Raw genomic sequence first — 21,093 nt, forward strand, 5'->3', positions numbered from 1 at the left:
CAAGGATAACTTTGCAAGTCAAATTAGATTTGGTTCTAGGTCCTTGTGAAGAGGTTCCAGTGCAGATAATTTTGGAGCAAGTAATACAGGTTGGAATCCCATAACACAGTAAGATGGCAAATTATTGTTAGTCAGAGCAGCAGGGCAGTCCACTCCTCACCACTTCATTTGTTGCTTGATTTGGTGGAGTAAGATTTGAAGTGGAGTTTGTGAAATAAATCCTCAAAAGAAAAAACAATTTATAAATATCTAATTATAGTGGGTGGCACGGTGGCTCAATAGTTAGCACTGCTGCCCCACTGCGCCAGGGACTTGGGTTTGATTCTAGTCTCAGGCGACTGTCTGTATGGAGTTTGCACATTCTTCCCATGTCTGCGTGGGTTTCCTCCCACTTTCCAAAGAAGTGCAGGTTAGGTGGCCATGGTAAATTGCCCACAGTGTCCAGGGATGTTCAGGCGAGGTTGGTGCGCCATGGGAAATTCAGGGTTATAGGGATAGGGTAGAGAGGGGTGGGTGGAATGCTGGTGGAAGATTGGGGTGGACTTGATGGGCTGAATGGTCTGCTTCCACACTGTAGAGATTCTATGATTCTGTAGCATCTTTAATATAATAAGACGCCCTAAAGCACTTTATTTGAGCTTTTATAGTCAGACACTGAGGCACAGAAGGTGCCATTACGGTAAATGGCCAAAAGCCTGTTCAAAGTTGTGGTCACAAGTAAGCAGACTGGGGGCAAATGTCTGCTCAGCCAGGACTGAAAGTTGGGCAAATCCTCAGATGGTTTCCCAACAGTGGAGGAATTAAGAGAGGAGGTGGGGAGGTCGGGTCGTGGTGAAAACTGACACGATTTTGGATTATTCCGCTGAGGGGTAGCATATAGATGAAAAATAAAGTGAAGGATAGATTTTCTAGAAACACTAGAGGGTAATATGGGAGTGAGAAGGGAAGTCATTCCAAGTGATTCAATGGCTACGACCTAGCCTGATACTAGGCAGGTGTAGCCACACCCAGCTGACTGTCATAAATTAACTTTCACATAATAGTCTAACAGGCCCACTCTTTGACAAAGAACCGAGAGTAGAAAGAAAAGCGAGCACAGATGACAGTGAGAGAAAATAGTTATCTTGGCCCAGTCAAACCTAAAGGTGCTAAGTTAAAGAAAAATAATTTCAACCAGCTTCAATGCTTTTAAGTACTCTTGACCAAAGGCTTTGCTATACCACTTGAATTTCACTTCTTAAACTGGTAGAGTCTGTTGCCCAGACCACATAAGTAATTAAATTACCAGAACATTCGTGTGAATTATGATAATTTTGCATTCCTTTGTACAAATGAATGGAAATCCCATGAATTTGGTGTCTAAGCAACAAGCAGCTGTTGCAAAAGAATTAAGTGTTTAAAAGCACTTGGGAAGTGGGTTAGAGAAAAACGCTGCAGAGCCAAGAATGTCATGGTGTGCAATATGGCAAAAACACAGGAAGGTTAAATAAAAAGCATTTTAAAAAAAAAAAAAGCACCTTTTTTTTTTATAACAGCAATAATGACTAAAGAAAGCAAATGAAGTGTAATAGTGCTCACCATGTCGTTGTTAAGACTGTGATTAGCCATGAAAAGCTGTACCTCAAATCCATTTTCAGAGCAGCAGTTTTGAAAAACTAGATCCTTATGGCATAATGTGGCTATTCAAGCCTGTGCTGAAAGCCAGAGCTCGTGGATAACCCAAAATTGGGTCTCTGACCTCAATTCAGCAATAGTAATAAGCTGCAACATATCACCTCTGGAGGCAGCTTGTTCTACACAGAATCAAACTTTGGCCTTCTGCCATTGCTGTCAAGTCTTGGAAGGTTAGTGAAGGTAAATGCTGAAGCACTGGGAACAATTTTATGCCCTGGCTCTTTCACCACTGTTCCATCTGAAGCATTGCGCAATCTCTTCAAAAAGCTACAGTAGAACAGTTCAGCACTAGGCCTCGGCATGACCAACTCGACAGAGATGGTGGTAAGTGGTGTACCATCAGCATGGAGTGGCCTGGGGTGTTCTGAAAATTAACTTCAAACCCCACGAAATACTAGAACATCAATACAAACATGGGCAAGGTAACATCTGTGCTCTCTTGATCGATGATTCAGTACTTCTCCATGTTATACACCACTTGGAGGAAGCACTGAAGATACCTTTGGCATAGAATGGAGTCTGGGTGGAGGATGGACATTTCCGTCACTGAGAATGGTTTAGGTGTAACGCTGTTGACTAAGCTGGCTAACATCTGTAGGCACAACTGAAAGGTGCTTCGCAAGAATGTTGTAAAACGAAATATCACACCAAACCACATAAGGATATATTATATCAGATCACTAGCTACGATAGATTTCGGACAGTCTGAGAAGAGGAAATTGAGATAGAGAAGAGACAAGGGTTATGCAGAAAATGTCGGAGCTTAAGCTTTTGGCAACTGAAGTTCACCAGTGGTGGAGCAATTAAAATCAGGAATTTGCAAAAGGCCAGAATGAGATTAAGAGGACGGTTGTGAGAATGAAGAGATTACATAAATAGTTGTGAGCAAAACCATGAAGTGATTTGAAAAGAAGAATGAGAATTTTAAAATCCAAAATTTTGCTTGACTGGGAGCCACCACAGACCAGCAATCAGTGGTAGGTGAACAGGCATGGCACAAGTAAAGGCTTTATATAAATGGTTCAGATAAGAATATAGAAGGCAGGGTTAGTAAGTTTGCAGACTATACCAAAATTGGTGGCGTAGTAGACTGCGAAGAAGGTTTTCTAAGGTTAGGATCTTGATCAGATGGGTCAATGGGCTGAAAAATGGCAGATGAAGTTCAATGTGGATAAAGGGGAGGTGATGGCCTTAGTGGTATTTTCGCTGGACTGTTATTCCGGAGGCTCAGATAATGTTCTGGGGACCCATGTTCGAATCCCGCCATGGCAGATGGTGGAACTTGAATTCAATAAATATCTGGAATTAAGAGTCAAAAGATGACCATGAATCCATTGTCAATTTTTGGAAAAACCCATCTGGTTCACTAATGTCCTTTAGGGAAGGAAACTGCCATCCTTACCTGGTCTGGCCTATATGTGACTCCAGACCCACAGCAATGTGGTTGACTCTTAACTGCTCTCTGGACAATTAGGGATGGGGAAATAAATGCTGCCTAGCCAGCAACACCGTCATCCTGTTAATGAATAAAGAAAAAAAATGCGAGGTATTGCATTTTGGGTACCACAAACAGGGGTGGGACTTATACAATTAATGGTAGGGTCTGAGTTAGTGTTGTAGAACAGTGACCTAATAGTTCAGGTACATAATTCTTTGAAGTTTTTGTCACATATAGACAGGGTGGTTAAAAAGGTGTTTGGCATGCTTGCCTTCATTGCTCAGTCCTTTGAGTAAAGGGCTTGGGAAGTCATGTTGAGGTTCTACAGGACATTGGTGAGGTTTGTTCTGGAATATCGTGTCCAGTTCTGGTCGCCCTGTTACAGGAAGGATATAATTAAGTTGGAGGGGGTTTGGAAGAAATTCACCAGGATGTCGCCAGGTATGGAAGGTTTGAGTTATAAGGAAAGGCTGGATAGGCTGAGACTTTTCTCACTGGAACTTAGGAGGTTGCAGGGTCACCTTATAGAGGTTTCTAAAATCATGAACGCTATAGATAGGGTCTTTTCCCTAAGATGGGGGATTTCAAGACAAGGGGGCACACTTTTAAGGTGAGAGGGGAGAGATTTAAAATAGACATGAGGGGCAAATCTTTACACAGAGGGTGGTTTGCATGTGGAATGAGCCTCGTGATGAAGTGGTGGATGTGGGCACAGTTACAATGTTTAAAAGGCACTTGGATAAGTACATGAATGAGAAAGGTTTGGAGGGATATGGGCCAGGAGCAGCCAGGTGGGACTAGTTTAGTTTGGGATTATGTTTGGCATGCCCTGGTTGGACCAAAGGGTCTGTTTCCATAATGATTCATTCTATGACTATGACAATGACTCTAAGAACACAAGGAATACGAACAGAAGTCGACCAAGATTGAGCCTCTCCACTTATTAATATGCATGCAGCTAATTGGGACTTCAACTCCCCTCTCTGGCCCACTCTCCAAATCCTGAGCCAGAGACACCAGAAATTTTGCATCCGAGTTTTTATATATATGGAGCATCCACAGCCCTCTGGGATGCAGAAGTCCAAAGATGGATAAGAACATTAGAAACAGTAATTCGGTAAGATCCTGGCTGACTAGCCACTTCAGTGCCATGTTCCTGCACTATTCCTATATCCCTTGGTGTCTTTAATAGAGAGAAATCTATCAATATCAGTCTTGAACATGCTCAACAATGAAGCTACAGTAGCCTTCCATGGACAGAGAATTCCCACGATTTACCATTCTCTAAGTGAAGAAATTTTTCATCTCAATGCTAAGTGGTGTGCCCATTATTCTGTTACTGCCCGTCTTGGCTATAGACCCCGTTGAAACAGGCTTCCTGCTTCTACCCAGTCAATACTTGCAAGAAGTTTGTATATTTGAATAGATAGATCATCTTTCGTTCTGAGCTTCAAAGAATATAGGCTAAGTAAATTTACACTTTCCTCACAGAAGAACCTCTCTACCTCAGCAATTAGTTTTGTGAATCTTCACTACACACTCCGTATGGCAGGTATATCTTTCCACAGGTAAGGACACTAAGATTTATCACCCTTTGAGTTACTTAGTGTTAACAACCAGAGATAGCAAGCCAAACCAGACCAACTTTACTGTCAATAGATTTGCAACATTGTGAAATTTAACTATTTAGTGACCCTCAAAATTTACCCAGCTGTTCCTAACCAGACTCTTGGAGTAACAGATCTAAGACAACAAGTTTTAAGTCATAAACAAAAATGTAACAATTTATTGTTAATACTATTAACTTTGACAAAGCTGAACAACAAGATAATCTAATTAATATTGATCATAACCCCAGTCTCTCACAGGCACAGTTAAAGGATAAATTGAAAAGAGAAATAAAAGAATTATAATTTGCCAATTCAAATAAACAGTTTCAAACAATGGATACCAAGCCTTCATGCAATCTTTGGATGACAGGTTGTTCACAGGCTGTATTTCTAATTTTGACGCCACCCATTGAATGCAAACAATTTCAGTAGACTTCAAGAATTATTCGCTTATTTCTTACGGGCTGCAATTCTTTTCTCCGAACATTCAATAGTTCTTAACTGGACAGAGACCTAGAGACAGCAAAAAACAGCAGCCAGTCCTGAAGTTTCCAAAAATCACTTTTACCTCCAAATCAAATCAGAACAGGTTTACTTCCTCCTTTCCTTTTTTTTGAAAAAAAGTTAATATTTTCTGTGCTTGGCTGGTTAGCATTACTTCTCCCTTGATTAACCGACTCCGCATCCAACTGTCTGACAGTCTTGAGCACAGCAGTACATTTGGTACTAAATTGCCCACAGCATCCCTCATATCGTAGACTCCTAGAGCTGTACCGCATGGAAACAGACGTTTCATTCCAACTTGTTCATACAGACCAAGATATCCTAAATAAATCTAGTCTCCACCACTTCGTCTGGCAGCTCATTCCATATATGCACCACCCTCTGTGTGGAAAACGTTGCCCCTTAGGTGCCTTTTAAATCCTTCCCCTCTCACCTTAAACCAAAGCCCTCTAGTTTTGGTCTCCCCACTGCAGGGAAAAGACCGAATCTATTCACCCTATCCGTGACCCTCATGATTTTATGATCCTTTATAAGGTCACCCCTCAGCCTCCGACACGCCAGAGAAAATAGCACCAGTCTATTCAGCTTCTCCCTAAAGCTCAGACCCTCCAACCCTGGCATCATCCTTGTAAATCCTAACTGCATCTTTTGAAGTTTCACTACATCCTTTCTATAGCAGAGAGACCAGAATTGATCACAGTATCCCATAAGTGGCCTAACCAATGTCCTGTATAGCCACAACGTGACCTCCCAATTCCTATACTCAGTGCATTGACCAATAAAGGCAAGCATACCAAAGGCCTTCACTATCCTGTCTACCTGTGACTCCACTTTCATGAAACTATAACCCTGCACTCCCAAGGTCTCTTTGTTCAGCAACACTCCCCAGGACCTTACCATTAAGTGTATAAGTCCTGCCCTGATTTGCCTTTCCAAAATGCAGCACCTCACATTTATCAAAATTAAATTCCGTCTGCCACTCCTCGGCCTATTGGCTCATCTGGGTGGCACGGTGGCTCAGTGCTGCCTCACAACACCAGGGACCCGGTTTGATTCCACCCTCGGGCGATTGTCTGTGTGGAGTTTGCACATCCTCCAGTGTCTGTGTAGGTTTCCACCGAGTGTTCTGGTTTCCTCCCACAATCCAAAGATGTGCAGGTTAGGTGGATTGGCCATGTTAAATTGTCCATCGTGTCCAGGGTGTGTAGGTTGGGTGGATTAGTAATGGGAAATGTAGGCTTATAGGGAAAATGTAGGGGGATGGGTTTGGGTGGGATGCTTTTTGGAGGGGCGGTGTTGACTTGTTGGGCTGAATGGCCTATTTCCACACTGTAGGGGTTCTATGAATTCTGAGTTCTACCCCGTTGTACTCTGAGGTAACCTTCGCTGTCCACTACACCTCCAATTTTGGTGTCACCTGCAAACTTACTAACCATACCTCCTATATTACATTCAAATTATTCATATAAGTGATGAAAAGCAGTGGACCCAACACCGATTCTTGTGGCATACTGCTGGTCACGTGCCTCCAGTCTGACAAGCAACGCTCCACTACTATCCTTTGTCTTCTACCTTTGAGCCAATTCTGTATCCAAATGGCTAGTTCTCCCTGTATTCCATATGATCTAACCTTACTAACCAGTCTACCATGAGGAACTTTCAGTAATTAAGTTATCTTCCAGGCTGGGCATCAACAGTAAATATCTGCATCTGTTCTCTTTTTATTTAGGAAAAGCACACAGCCGTTCAACTAATCCTAATCTCAACTCTCAATTCCACCAAAGAAAAATAAAAGAAAAAATAACGAGGGACTCTTACAGGAGTAAGAGTTAAGTAATGTCAGTCCTAAATTATTACTCCTTTATCTTGAGACTGTGCACTAATTCTTTGTACAGATGAAACAGTCACCCAGTGTCTACCCTGTCGAGCCCCTTCAGAATCCTGTATGTTCCAATAAGATCACTTCTCGTTCTTACAGACAAGAGAATATGGATCCATTTTACTCAACCTCTTATCATTGGCTAACTCACTCATGCCAGGGATCAATTTAGTGAACCTTCACTGTACTGGTTCTCACACAAGAATATTCTTCCAGAAATATGGAGGTAAAAGAAATTGTATGCAGTTTTCTAGATACGGTCTCACTAAAGTCCTTTGGATTACAATCGTAGCAAGACATTTATTGCTGTCCTCCAATCTTGCAACAAGAGACCACATACTATATGCCTTCCTAGTTGCTTGCACTAACTTTCTGTATTCCTTGGAATGCATTCAAGGCTGTATGACCAAGACCATTTACAAATACCATACAATTTGAAATATTTCTGCTTTTCCATTCTTACGACTAAAGCAAATAACTTCACACTTTTCCACATTATAGTCCATCTGCCACCTTGTCCCCAACTCACTTAACCTAGTCCTTATCTCTTTGCAATCTGTGTCCTCCCAGAGTTTATTTTTCACCTCGCTCTATATCAACAACAAATTGAGGTACATTACTCCCTGGCTCTTCATTTAATTCACTAATGATGATTGTAAGTAACTGAGGTCCCAGTACCTATCTTTGCAGCAATCCACTATTAGAGAAAAGAAAGATGGAATTCCTTGTCTTATTAGTTATGTAACTAATATATTGATTCAGTTTTTGATGGTGATCGGCCTTAATGTGCAAATGATAATTTTTCACTTCACTATTTACTGCCTGCCAACTTGAAAATTCTTCATTTACAGTCACACTGCCTCCTGTTCATTCATCTGCAAGCTCTTTCTTTGCCTAATAATGTTTTCTGAGGCACGTAAATTTTATTTTTCAGAATCAACGTATGTTACATCTTCTAGATCCTAGTACAGTATATTCCTACAGGACAGAAATGCTTGAAAACTGTTTTAACATAATTTCATGGGAATGACCAGTTTGGACAGTAGTAGAAAAGGTATTTAACTTGACAGGAGAACTGGTTATTTTGCATCATTTTTGGTCATCTGTTCCAAGACAACAATTGGAATCAATTGCTGTGAATTTCTATGAAAGTTATGTGATAGTTATATGGATACGTCAGTTGAATATGTGTTGGATGTATGTGTAGTTTGATTCTCATGTTCCAAAAGCTTAAACAAATGGAGGTTGGCTGAACAATACAGTTGGAATTTGAAAACTTTGGTCTTGTCATTGGGATGCCAATGAATACATTCCAGACTTGTTACTTTTTATCTTACTGAAAATGATAAAAGTGACCTGGCTTAGGTGAAAGGGCAACCAAGGTATTGATGTCAAAATTAAATTTTGAATTGAATCAAAAACAACTGTAGGAATATTTGAGAGTATATTGAGAGAAATAACCAGCTGATTGCCTGGAATTCTATGCCCAGTATGTATTATTAATATTTTGTATTAAACTGTTTTCTTGTGTTTTACAGTTTTGACATTCTAACTAGAAATCAGGGCAATGGTGTATTGAAATATGGTTTCTTGACATTGACCAAGCCTCAGTTTCCGCTACTTAAAATTCCTGAGAATCAGTGCAGAATTGGAATAGATTTGATTTATCATAACTCAATCAAGTTTAATTAGCCGTATTAGAGTATTGTCAGTGAGTGGCAGATTGAGAGCTCCCAACTTTAATGGAGTCACAAGGAAAGAAAGAATGCGGAGAAAAAGGAATGCTGTTAACAAAATGTGTCTTTGACTTAATGAAAACATCTTGAGGTGCTTCATAGATGCACTATAAAATATGTCACCAACTACCTAGGGTCGGGGTCGGGATTGGTTATTAAGAAGGAGGTGATTGAGATAGGAAAGTGCAAGCCAGTGGAGAAATTTTGAAGGCAAGTTTGGGAATGTTGATATCAAGGCATAGATTGACTCCCAGTCAACCAACCAATGTCAGCAAGTCTGAGGGAATGGGACTTGATAATGACGTAAAACATGTACAGCAGAGTTTTGGATAATTTCAAGTTTACAGAGAACAGAATGTGGGAAATAACCAGGGATGTATTGAGATTGTTACCACTAGACCACACTAAGGCACGATCATGGGTTTCAGCAGCAGATGAGCCGAGACAGTAGTGAAGTCTGGTGATGTTAAAAGGTGAAAAGTGGCAATGTTGGTGATGGCACAGGTGAGATTGGAAACTTACCCCGAGGTCAAATGTGACACCCAGGTTGAGAACAGACTGACTTAATCTCAGACTGTTGTAGGGAGAGTGATGCAATCATTTGCTAGGGAACAGAGTTTGCAGCAGGCTTCAATCTTTACAATATCTGGTGATGAGCTAGAAAGCAACATTGCAAGAGATTTGGAAATAAGTGTGTAGGAATATCAAGATTTAAAGAAAGGAAAAATTCTTTTCTTTGTCTCCCATCAATTTAAGTATACCAGTCTTGAATTCCATAACTTGTTCTGTTGTAAAGAAAGATGAAATTCCTTGTCTTTATAGTTATATAACCAATATGTTGATTCAGTTTTTGATGGTGATCAGCCTTATTGTGCAAATGACAATTTTTCATCTTTGTCATTTAATTAAATGTATTGTACTTTGTGAATGCAGAAGTAATCTCAACATGGAATAAACATAATAAATATAAGATTGGTTTGTTTATACATTGGAGCCTTTTGCTAAGGGTTAGTCAATTCACCCTTACCAACTGGGTCATATTTAAAGGATTTTCTGTTTGACCAAGTTGCGTCATAATATTTTAGGAATATCAATAAGAATAAGCTATCGATTTGTACTGACAGATGATAGTCCAGTTTTTAAAAAATATGTATATGGATTTAGCATGTACTGTCCATCAATATCACCTTGTGCTGTCCCAAAGAAACAGTGACACAAGTTATACCCTCGCCAGAGATGCTGTGTGTCATGTGCAATTCAAAGATAAAAGAATAAATTCCATGGGTGGTATAAAAGCAATGCCATACTGGCCTAATCTCAAATGTTTGACTAGCACATCTCTATCATGTGTTGCATATGGTACCATACAAGGTATCATGACTAATGTTATTTGTGTATCAACAAGCAGCTGCCTGAAATAGAGAGCACCTGTTGCTGAAAACCACACCGAGTAACTACGTTTGCCGTATATGATGGCTACCATTAAAATAGAATGTTACAACACCAAACGGAGGGTATTCCATGCATTCTGCCTTGTTGGTTCTCTGAAAGAGTACTCCATTTAGTACAATTTCTCTTCCTTTTCCCTGTATGCATTAATATTTTTTCCCCAAATATTTATCCACAATCTTTTCAAAAGCTATTCTGCTTTGACTAAATTTTCTGGTAGCCCATACCAGCAGCCACTAAACAAAATAAATGTTCTATCTTCTCTTTCCCGACCAATGGAAATAATCTTTCCCCATTTTCACTATCCATACCTGTTCATTTTGAACATCTCTGTCCCATCTCCACTTGATCTTCCTTGCGCTCCTGAAAGGACTCCAGTTTGCTCAGTCAATTCTGGTAGCTAAAGCCTTTCAAACTTTTATACTAATAAATCTCTTCAGTATTCTCTCTTTCTAGCCTTAGCACCTTTCCTAATGCAGGACCCCTAAAGGAGCAACTTTTATTTATGTAGCACCTCTAACAAACCTCCCAGGGTGCTATTTAAGAATGTTGTTGTTGTTGAGCTGAATTTGACTCTGAGCTACAAGGCTATATTTGAGCAGACAAAAGCTTGGTCAAAGAAATAGGTTTTAATGAGAGTCTTAAGAGGAAATTTTGAAAGGTTTACATGTTTAAACTTCTTGGTTGCTCTCAGCTTCTGTTCTCCTTGTAAAATGTTACCCAATGTAACTGTCAGTTATATCAGTCCTGTTGTTGTTCTTGCCAAATTCTAAAACCTGACATTTTTACATATAAACTTTCACTGCAAATCCATCATTTTAAATTTATAAAAAGGAACAAAGCAGGTTTTTATTTAATTGATCAGAATTTGAGACCCCATTGGTTTTACATCAGCTAGCAATAGTTTTGGGTTTACCTGTAATTCCAGCATGATTTTTTGATCTTTTGTTTCAGGAGATGCCTGGTCTCTGACACCTCATGCTGATTGGCCAGGTTCTTTTCTGTCTATAACTACAAGAATGATCCCCTTTTATCATCATTCTGTTTGGGATTATAGAGTGTTGTTAAATTGGAATCTGTATAGATATTAAACTAATCAATGAAATGGGGAACTTGAAGGATTAATTCCCCTTGTGGATGAGTCCAGGCCAAGAAGCATGATGGGTGTTTTTATTCTTAGGCCAAAGGTAGAACTTTGGACTGAAATCCACTATCACATCCAGCATACTTTTGGCAAATTGCATAAATGCACACGTGAAGAAATGTGGTCTAGACAGACGGAGAGAAAGGAAATTGTGGGATTTATATTTGTTAATTTGCGATCCGTGTTAGATTGAACAGAACTGTGTTGCAGAGATACTTAATAAAAAAAGTAGGTAGTTCTATCTTAGAGTCAAGGCATTATACAGCACAGAAACAGACTCTTCGTTTGCGCTAAACTGATCTAGTCCCATTTGCCAGCATTTGGCCCGTATCTCTCAAAACCCTTCATCTTCATGTACCCATCCAGATGCCATTTAAATGTTGTAACTGTACCCACCTCCACCTGCTCCGTACACACCACCCTCTGTGTGAAATAGTTGCCCCTCAGGTTCCTTTTAAATCTTTCCCCTCTCTCACCTTAAAACATACGCCTTCTAGTTTTGGATTCCCCTACACTGGGAAGTACACCTTAGCTATTCACCCTATCTATGCCCCTCATGATTTTATAAACCTCTGAGATTATCCTCAACCTCCACCACACCAAGGGAAAAAGCCCCAGCCTATTCACGCTCTCCCTATAGCTCAAACCCTCCAATCCTGGCAATATCCTTGCAAATCTTTTCTGAATCCTTTCAAGTTTTGCAACATCTTTCCTATAGCAGGGAGCCCAATTATACAGTAAGGATGGCTTTCTAATGTCTGAATGTGATTCTGAGTTAATTAATAAATGCTGTATAAAGCACTGCCATGGGAGAAAGTACCACAGGAATGCATTGATTCCTGTGATATGAGATTCAGCTACATTTCAAATTTATTTTGTTAATGAGTAAGGTAAAATGATCTGATTATAATTATATTAGGCAAGAATGTATCAGAGGGTGTAATTGTGAAATAATAACTACCCTAGGCTGGAAACAATTGCATGAAATAAAACCCAGTTCTCATCATTTGAACATGGTATGTCAGGAAGAATCAGATTTGAGTGAGCTTGGTCCACTCTTGCTATTCTATCAGAGGTGTTACAAAGTGACAACATTCACTCCCTCTCCTCTCCTCCCTCAACTCTTCCTTCCCTCCCACCTTCTTAAGATTATTTACTCTCTGCTGTTTTTATTTTGTTTCATTTTAGTTGGTATTTTCTGATGGCCTAATCTGTTGCATGTATTACACAATGGTAAGAGTCAGTTTTGTTATTGACCAGAGATTAAGTATTGGGAGAAGTGTTAAGTACACGCCAGATATTTCCCAATGACCAGGGAGTACAAGTCAATGTACCATGTTTTGTGAGCTTTCTCGAATGCGATTATAAAGTGACACCTGTCTTGGAAAAACTATAGGTTTTACTTCCATATCAAGCAAACTGAGGGGAAATTCAAAGAAGTCAGAAATCATGACCTGGATTTGCTAATGGCCAGATAGTTGTTTCTGCGGCTTAGATGGAATTTGTGTCTCAGGAACCTGTGGAATCCCCATGGTAACAGACTTCAAGGGCATGGCACGGGATTTGAAGATTCCACTTGGCAAAACCCCTGAACCTCAAGCCCTCCAAACAAATCCATTTAAATCTGAGCACTTGGAGGGTCCTGCTATATTCAAAGCCCTGAGAAACTAATCTGGACTCCCTGCCTGCTCCCCCATCTCCAGACATGCTCTTTCCCTTTCCCCTAACCTAACCCTGCGTCCTTATCTTGCATACTTAGCCACTTTGACAGCTCCAGTGAAAGGGTATCTCTGCTGATTTACACTTAAATTATAGAATAAGGCTATGATAAAGATGTATATTGACTTTCCCCAACTATCCTCCACTACAAGGGATATATTGGATCTCAGACATGCTCTGCGTTTTTGAAGGAGCAGTGGTCAGAATCTCCTGTGAGAAATACGGAGTACTGTCATAACAAAAAAATTAGGAGTGGAGTGGCAATCTGAATGTGATTGGCACTACTCGGAAAATCCGGCTCCATTATTTTAGAAAACTGCAGGTGAAGAATTAGAAACCCACCAGACCTTTTGTGAATTTAATGGTTCCTAGCATGTTACTGTTTTCTCTTTTTCTTTCATCTGCAAACTATGTGCCTTGAGCCTGAGGCCTACGTTCTGGACCTCAGTTCTAAATACTTGAGCCCTATCTGCTTTACATCAACTAAAACTTCAACATTCAGTAAGAAACCCAGGTTGATTTGCTCATTTCACACCTGATACTCCCTAGTATACAAGTATTGTCCATGAATTGATAAATATTGATGCAAAATGTAATTGTGTTAATTAGGTTACAATCAGAGTTTTGAGATTATGGATTAAATTCTAACTTCAATGATAATACTCTTTCAAATCAACAAAAACTTTTCTTGTCTGGGAGGAATCAGAATGACCTCAGTTATTACTGTTGATTTGCTTTCTGTTTATGGGAACATTGGTCTGAGATTTTGTTTGTGTTTTCTAGGAGTAATTAAGATACACCGTAAATGAGTAGTGGCTTGTGTTGACTGTTTTAAATTTTAATTTTGCAGGCCTGCTTTGACTGTTCAGCCAAGAACCCAACCTGGGCGAGTATAACCTATGGCGTCTTTCTCTGTATTGACTGTTCGGGGACGCATCGATCACTTGGTGTTCACTTGAGTTTTATCAGGTACCATGCCTTCCAGGACAAGCGGTGTACAGTGTATGAAATACCAAGAACGAGTTTAGCCTTTTTAGGAATCTTTAGATTGGTTATTTCTTGCATTCATGTAAATATTGCATTTGCTTAATGAAACATTTTTTTAATAAAATGACCTGTTTTAAGATATGTTCAGTTGGCAATCACGCCCCAGCAAAGATGACTATTATGCATCTTTTGATTTTGAGTTAGAAATTAATTGGACAGAGTAACCATTCTTTCATTCATGGGATATGGATGTCAGTGCAAAGCCAGCATTTGTTGCCCATCCCAAATTGCCCTTGAATTAGTTAACTTGCTAGAGCACTCCAGAGGGTAGCTAAGAATTAAGTACATTGCTGTGGGTTTGATGTCAACTGTAGGTCAGACCAGGTAAGGATGGGCAGTTACATGTGATGCAACCCAGGATCTCTCAACATGCAACACAGGAAATAACAAATCAGAAATAACAAAATCTGTTACAGCGATAGTAAGAACTGCCGATACTGGAGAATCTGAGGTAATTAAGGTGCAGAGCTGGATGAACACAGCAGGCCAAGCATCTGATGCTGCTTGGCCTGCTGTGTTCATCCAGCTCTACACCTTGTTGTCTAATAACAAAATCTGGTTGTTTTACAATTGTATTTAAGTATGCAAATTTAACCCATGCTTTATTATACTCCACTGAATGTGATTGTCACTGTCACTGTCACTGCTCAGGAAATTCGGCCACCTAAGCGAATCAGATCTTTTCATTCTAACAATTGATGATAGTTTCGTGGTCACCATGACAGAGTTATATTCCACATTAATTAATTGCATTTAAATTTGACTAGCTGCCATCATGGTAATAGAAACCATAGTGTTAGTCTGCCCTTGAGTTACTGCATCAGTGGTGTCACCACAATGCCACCATCTTGCCATGCAACTACAGCTTTACTCCAGTAATTATAGAACTGGTGTCTGTAGGTTGATGGAGAGCTAGCCTGCAGGTGAGCATCACAATCAAGAATGAGTGAGCAGTGACCAGAAGTGTACTTTGTACTCTTCCTGGTAAGAATAGGACAATTCTACAGTAAGAAACTGACACACCCACCAGTACTACCTGTTTTCTTAAAAAACATCACTTGCAACCTGTTTTTCATATTAATAGTATACAGATGAACTCATATAGATTACTGATCCATACAAAAAGGGACACCTCAGTTTGAAAAGCTTGTCAACCAGTGCTTTACTCGTTGTATGGTCGGGGTCGCTGGAGTGCTGCAGCCGTGGTACCAGAGTGGATTTGAGTTTTGATGGTAGTGGAGGATGAGATTGCCTAGGTGAAAGTAAGTGTCCCAGTTTCAGATCAGATGTGGTGAAGGAAAGAGTTTGTGGTTCTGTAATATGCTGAAGTTCTAGACTTCTAAATGAAGTTTTTATTTACATTTTAGCCATATTTTGTTGAAGAGGATGAAGCATTAAAGTAGATTGAGAACAAAGGTTGAAAAGAGGAAAGTGTGAAATATTGGTGCAATGATCTGTAATTTGATAAAAAGAAAAGAAGGGTATAATTAGAAGTTAGCAAAATGGAGAGTGTGTCAATAGCTGAGGTAAATGATAAATTAGGACCAAAATTGAAACAAAACAGCTGGCAAAATTAGAAAGGTTCCAGTATTTCAGAGGAATGAAACAGCAGCACACACTTCCCACCATTACGCAGCATGGATGTGAAAGGTTATACCTGAAAACATTGACTTATCTGTCCATTGATGCTGGATGTCTCCAACACTTTGACTGATTGCTATAATTTGCAGGCATTTGATTTTTATCTGGAAGTTCAATTCTATTCTTTGTGGCATTTGTGCTGTTGTCTTTTATGGAAATAGCCAAGATGAGGCATAGAATTTAGAAAATAAACTAAATATTAAAATGCAATGACCATTGGTGATTTTTTTTTTTTTAAAAACCCATAAAGGGAAGCCACTTCTCAGCAGTGTTGGGCTGCTTTTCTTTAATTTTTTTTATTATTACTTGATCTTCCAGATCTACAGAACTGGATTCTAATTGGTCCTGGTTTCAGCTAAGATCTATGCAACTTGGTGGAAATGCAAATGCTGTAAGTAAAATAAAAAAAATTGTTACATTTTCAAAACTTGTGTTATAATTCCTTAACTGCTGGTTGATAACTATTTTGTGAATTTTTGTACTTCATGCTTTTGGAGGCTTGTACTTTACAAAAGGTTTGCAGAAACACTTATAAGCCTAATTTTCTTTCCACTGTAATGCTGTAACAGTAGCACAAGGAAGATGTGTGAGGTATCTTGCCTACAACAATACCAATCAGTTCAAGTTCCTGAATCATGTTGGAAGTATTAAATTCCGATAGAGAAGGTGGCAGAGATCTTAAATTTCTTTGATCGTGCTGAGACTAATGTAAATTATAGAAAGCAGAAGTGTGTATGTTATCATGTGAAGAATATCTTCAAAATATTTGATATGGGAGGTTTTTAAAAAAGCCTGTCACAGGTTCCTTATGTACTGTAATTACTGAAGTAATATTATTGTCATAGTACTTAATTTATTCATACTAAAATGCCGAAGAGGGGATAAAATCATACTTAAGATAATGTCTTCAATATTGCATCGTTCTAATGTGATAGTCTGGATTCATTACTTGAAACTGCTCTCTCTACAGTTGCCCATGAAAGATCTCCAACCATAACTTGACCTAAGTGTTTTCTAGCTGACAGTAGTAGTCTTTCTAGATGCAACCCAAGAACTAACAAATCAGAAATAACAAAATCTGTTTGTTTTACAATGTGTTTTCACAAATAAAGGCACTGTATATTCTGCAATTCACTATTCTACGAGCAAATAAGTGACAAAGTTAATAGAAATGCAACAGCTTTCGTGTCAAAATTGTAAGTTTTTGATAAATAACTATCTTTTGCAATGGAATCAAGGGAGATGATGGCTCGACAATTAATCCAGAAACTTCTGCTAATGTTGTGGACACTGGGTTTAAATCCTGCCACGGCAGATGATGGAATTTGAATTCTATATTTAAAAAAAAAATTTGGAATTAAGCATCCAAAATTAACCATGAAACCATTGTCGATTGTCAAGAAAAGCCCATCTGGTTCACTCATGTCCTTCAGGGAAGGAAACCTGTCATCCTCACCTTGTCTAGCCTAAACGTGACTCCAGACCCACAGCAACATAGTTGACTCTCAACTGCCGTCTGAAGTGGCCTAGCAAGTCACTCTGTTGTGTCAGCCGCTGCAGACTCTCAAAGAAATGAAACTTGATGTACTCCCTGGCATTGAACTAGGCACTAGAATTGACAATAGCAAACCCAGCCCTGTTGACCCTGCAAAGTCCTCCTTACTGACATCTAGGGGCTAGTGCCAAAATTGAGAGTCTTTCAGACTAGTGAAGCAACAGCCTGACATAGTCCTACTCAAAGAATCATACCCTATAGGCAATGTTCCAGACTCCACTGCCATCATCTCCGGATATGTCCTGTCCCACTGGCAGCACAGGCCCAGCAGAAGTGATGGCACAGTCAGAAGAGAGTTGCCCCTGGGAGTCGTCCACGTTGATTCTAGACCCCATGAAGTCCCATGGCATCGGGTAAACATGAGCAAGGAAACCTTCTGCTGATTACCATGTGCCCTCAGCTTTTGAATCGGTACTCTTCCACGTTGAACAGCACTTGAAGGAAGCTCTGAGGGTGGCAGGGGTGCAAATGTACTCTGGGTGGGGAACTTTAATGTCCACCACCAAGAGTGGCCCAGCAGCATTCGGGTCCCGAAAGGCGTAGCTGCTCGATTGGGACTGCGGCAGGTGAAGAAAGCAATGAGGGAAAAACATACGTGACCTGAACCTCACCGATCTGTCTGCCAGATGCATCCATGGCAGTATCTGTGTCCTATCTGCCTGGATGAGTGCAACTCCAATAACACTCAAGATCTACAAGATGCAGTGCAGAAACTCACCAAAGTCCAGCCTTTGGAGAATACCCTCCATCGTGTTGTGGATGCTATGACCATGCTAAATGGGACAGACTTCGAACAGATCTAGCAACTCAAGACAGCTCATCCATGAAGCATTGTGGGCCGTCAACAGCAGCAGAATTGTAATCCAACACAATCTGCAAACTTATGGCTTGGCATTTCCCCACTCAACTATTTATCATCAAGCCTGGCACAATGGAGAGTGCAGGATGACATGCCACGAACAACACCAGGGATGCCTAAAAATGAGGGGTCAACTGGTGAAGTTACCAAACAGGAATACTTGCATACCAAACAGCGTATGTACCAAGTGATAGACAGAGCTAACTGATCCCACAACCAATTGACCAGATCTATGCTCTGCAGTCTTGCCATATCCAGTCATAAATGGTGGTGGACAATTAAACAATTCACTAGAGGAGGAAGATTGGTCCACAAACATTCCTATCTTCAATGATCTAAGTGCTCTGCACTTAGTGCAAAGGATAAAGCAGAAGCATTTGCAACAATCTTCAGCCTCCTCCATTGGCATCACAGATGTCAGTCTTCAGCCAATTTGGTTCACTCCCGTGTGATATCAAGAAATGGTTGGAGGCCACTGGATACTGCAAAGGCTGTGAACCTGACAACATTCTGGTAATAGTACTGAAGACTTATTGTCTAGGGAAGCAGCAAGTTATAGAACACATGTTCCAGTGCAGCTACAACGCTGGTGTCTACCAGACCAATATGGCTAGTTGTCCTGCTTTCTGTGTACAGGATGTGCCTGGTCAAATTCAAAATGGCCAATTACCATTTTGTCACTGCACTCTCAATTATCAGTGAAGTGACAGAAGGTGTCATCAACAGCGCTATCAAGCAGCGCATGCTTTGCAACAACCTGCTCAGTGACGCTCAGATAGGGTTCTGCCGGGCACTCAATTCCTGATGTCTTTATGGCCATGGTTCAAACATAGACAAAAGATCTGAATTCCAGAGGTAAGGTGAAGGTGGCAGTCCTTGAAATCAAGGCTGCTTTCCACTGAGTGTGGTATCAAGAAACACTAGCAAAACTGGAATCAGTAGGAATCGGAAGGCAAACTTGCCTGCTGGTTAGAGTCACACCTAGCACGTAGGAAGATGGATGTGGTTGTTGGAGGTCAGTCATGTCAGCTGCAGGACATCTCTGCAGGAGTTCCTCAGGATTGTGTCCTAGGCCCAACCATCTGCAGCTGCTTCATCAATGACCTTCCCTCCATCTTGGGTCAGAAATAGGGATGTTTGCCAATGTTTAGCACCATTTGTGACTCCTCAGATACTGGAACAGTCCTTATTTAAATGCAACAACACCTGGACAATATCCAGTCTTTGGCTGACATGTAACATTGTAACAAATAACAGTGACTTTCTCCAATAAGAGACAATCTAACCACCACTCCTCGACATCCAATGCTGTTTCCATCGCTGGTCAGAGGCTAGGAATACTCCAGCAAGTAACGCACCACCTGACTCCCCAAAGCCTGACCACCATGTACAAGGCACAAGTTAGGAGTGTGATGTAATACTCCCCACTTGCCTGGATGAGTGCAACTCCAATAACACTCAAGCTACAAGATGCAGTGCAAACATTCACCCAAGATCCTTAGACAGCACCTTCAAAACCCACAACTACTTCCATCTGAAAAACAAGGACATCAGATACATAGAAACGCTGTCACATGCAAGTTCCTCTCCAAGCCACTCACCACCCTGACTTGGAAATATGTTGCCGTTCCTTCACTGTCGCTGAGTCAAAATCCTGGAAATCCCTCCCTGATGGCATTGTATACCTATCTATGGCACTGCATCAGTTCAAGAAGTCAGTTCACCACCACCTTCTCAAGGGCAGCTAGGGATGGGCAATAAATGCTGGCTGGCCAGCAATGCCACATCCCACAAGAGCATTGAAAAAAAAATTCCAACAGTGAGTATTCTAATCACACAAGTCAGTGATAATCCCACTGTGCAGTACCAAATGCTGTAAACTTCAAGTTAGTTTGAATCATTTTGCCTTCACAAGCTCAGCACATAGCTTGCGCTCTCATCAATTCTAGAAGGTACTAGTGTCGTATCCATCAGGTGCAGTGGCAAATAAAATCCATGTTTTCTTTACTTTGCATCTTTTATATATAGATCATTCTATCTTTTCAATAGAATGCTTTCTTCCGTCAACATGGTTGCAACACCAATGACACAAATGCAAAATACAACAGCCGTGCTGCCCAACTTTATAGAGAGAAGCTGAGATCACTGGCAGTTGCTGCAACCAGAAAATATGGGACCAAGGTAAGCTATTAAAAATTTGACTGAAATTTAATATAAAAGATTTAAATCAGGAACATTAGAGAAGAACAGTAATAATAGGATAGTTGCCTTAGTTTACCAGGTCACCTTTTTAGCTTCAATGCTTATCACCATATCATTATTTTCTTTAGTGAACTGGTACTTTGCTTTTCTAACAGTCGTTCCGCCACCAAAGAAAGCCATTTAGCCTATTGAGTCCATGATGGTTTTGAGTAGAGCAGACTAGTTAGTCCCTTTCCCTATCTATCTCTGTGGCCCTGCATATTCTTTTCCCTTACATGCCCAGCAAATTTAATTTGAAGTCATTGTCTGCACTTCCACAACCTTCATAGGTAGAGCAATTCAGGTTATTACTACTCACTACATAAATTAAATTCTTCTCATTATCCTGCATCTCTTTTGGAAAGCCTGAAATCTGTGTCCATTCATCTTGTACCGTCAGTCAGTGGGAACAGCTTTTCTTTGTTTACGTTACTTAACTGGGCAGAGCACTGTACACTTGTATAAAATTTCCTCTCAATTACTTTTGTTCGAAGGAGAAAAACCTCACCTTCTCCAACCTAACCTTTGTAGTTAGCATTACTGTCCCTGGAATCATTGTGGTGAATTTCCTCTGTGCCTTCAAGGATCCTCATGTGC

General features: G+C 40.3%; 1 protein-coding gene across 3 annotated transcripts in view; it reads left to right on the top strand.

Moving 5' to 3' along the window:
- The window catches only part of LOC109923811 (ADP-ribosylation factor GTPase-activating protein 3-like), a 67,899-nt gene that overhangs the window by 12,411 nt on the left and 34,395 nt on the right, over nt 1–21,093 (top strand). For all 3 annotated transcript variants that reach the window (XM_048607503.1, XM_048607504.1, XM_048607505.1), the window contains exons 2-4: nt 14,004–14,122; nt 16,160–16,232; nt 20,305–20,436. In XM_048607503.1, coding sequence (XP_048463460.1) covers nt 14,004–14,122; nt 16,160–16,232; nt 20,305–20,436 — 324 coding nt within the window. The remainder of the gene's footprint in view (nt 1–14,003; nt 14,123–16,159; nt 16,233–20,304; nt 20,437–21,093) is intronic.

Source organism: Rhincodon typus, chromosome 18 (genome assembly GCF_021869965.1).
Source record: "Rhincodon typus isolate 14 chromosome 18, sRhiTyp1.1, whole genome shotgun sequence".
Classification (NCBI taxonomy): domain Eukaryota; kingdom Metazoa; phylum Chordata; class Chondrichthyes; order Orectolobiformes; family Rhincodontidae; genus Rhincodon; species Rhincodon typus.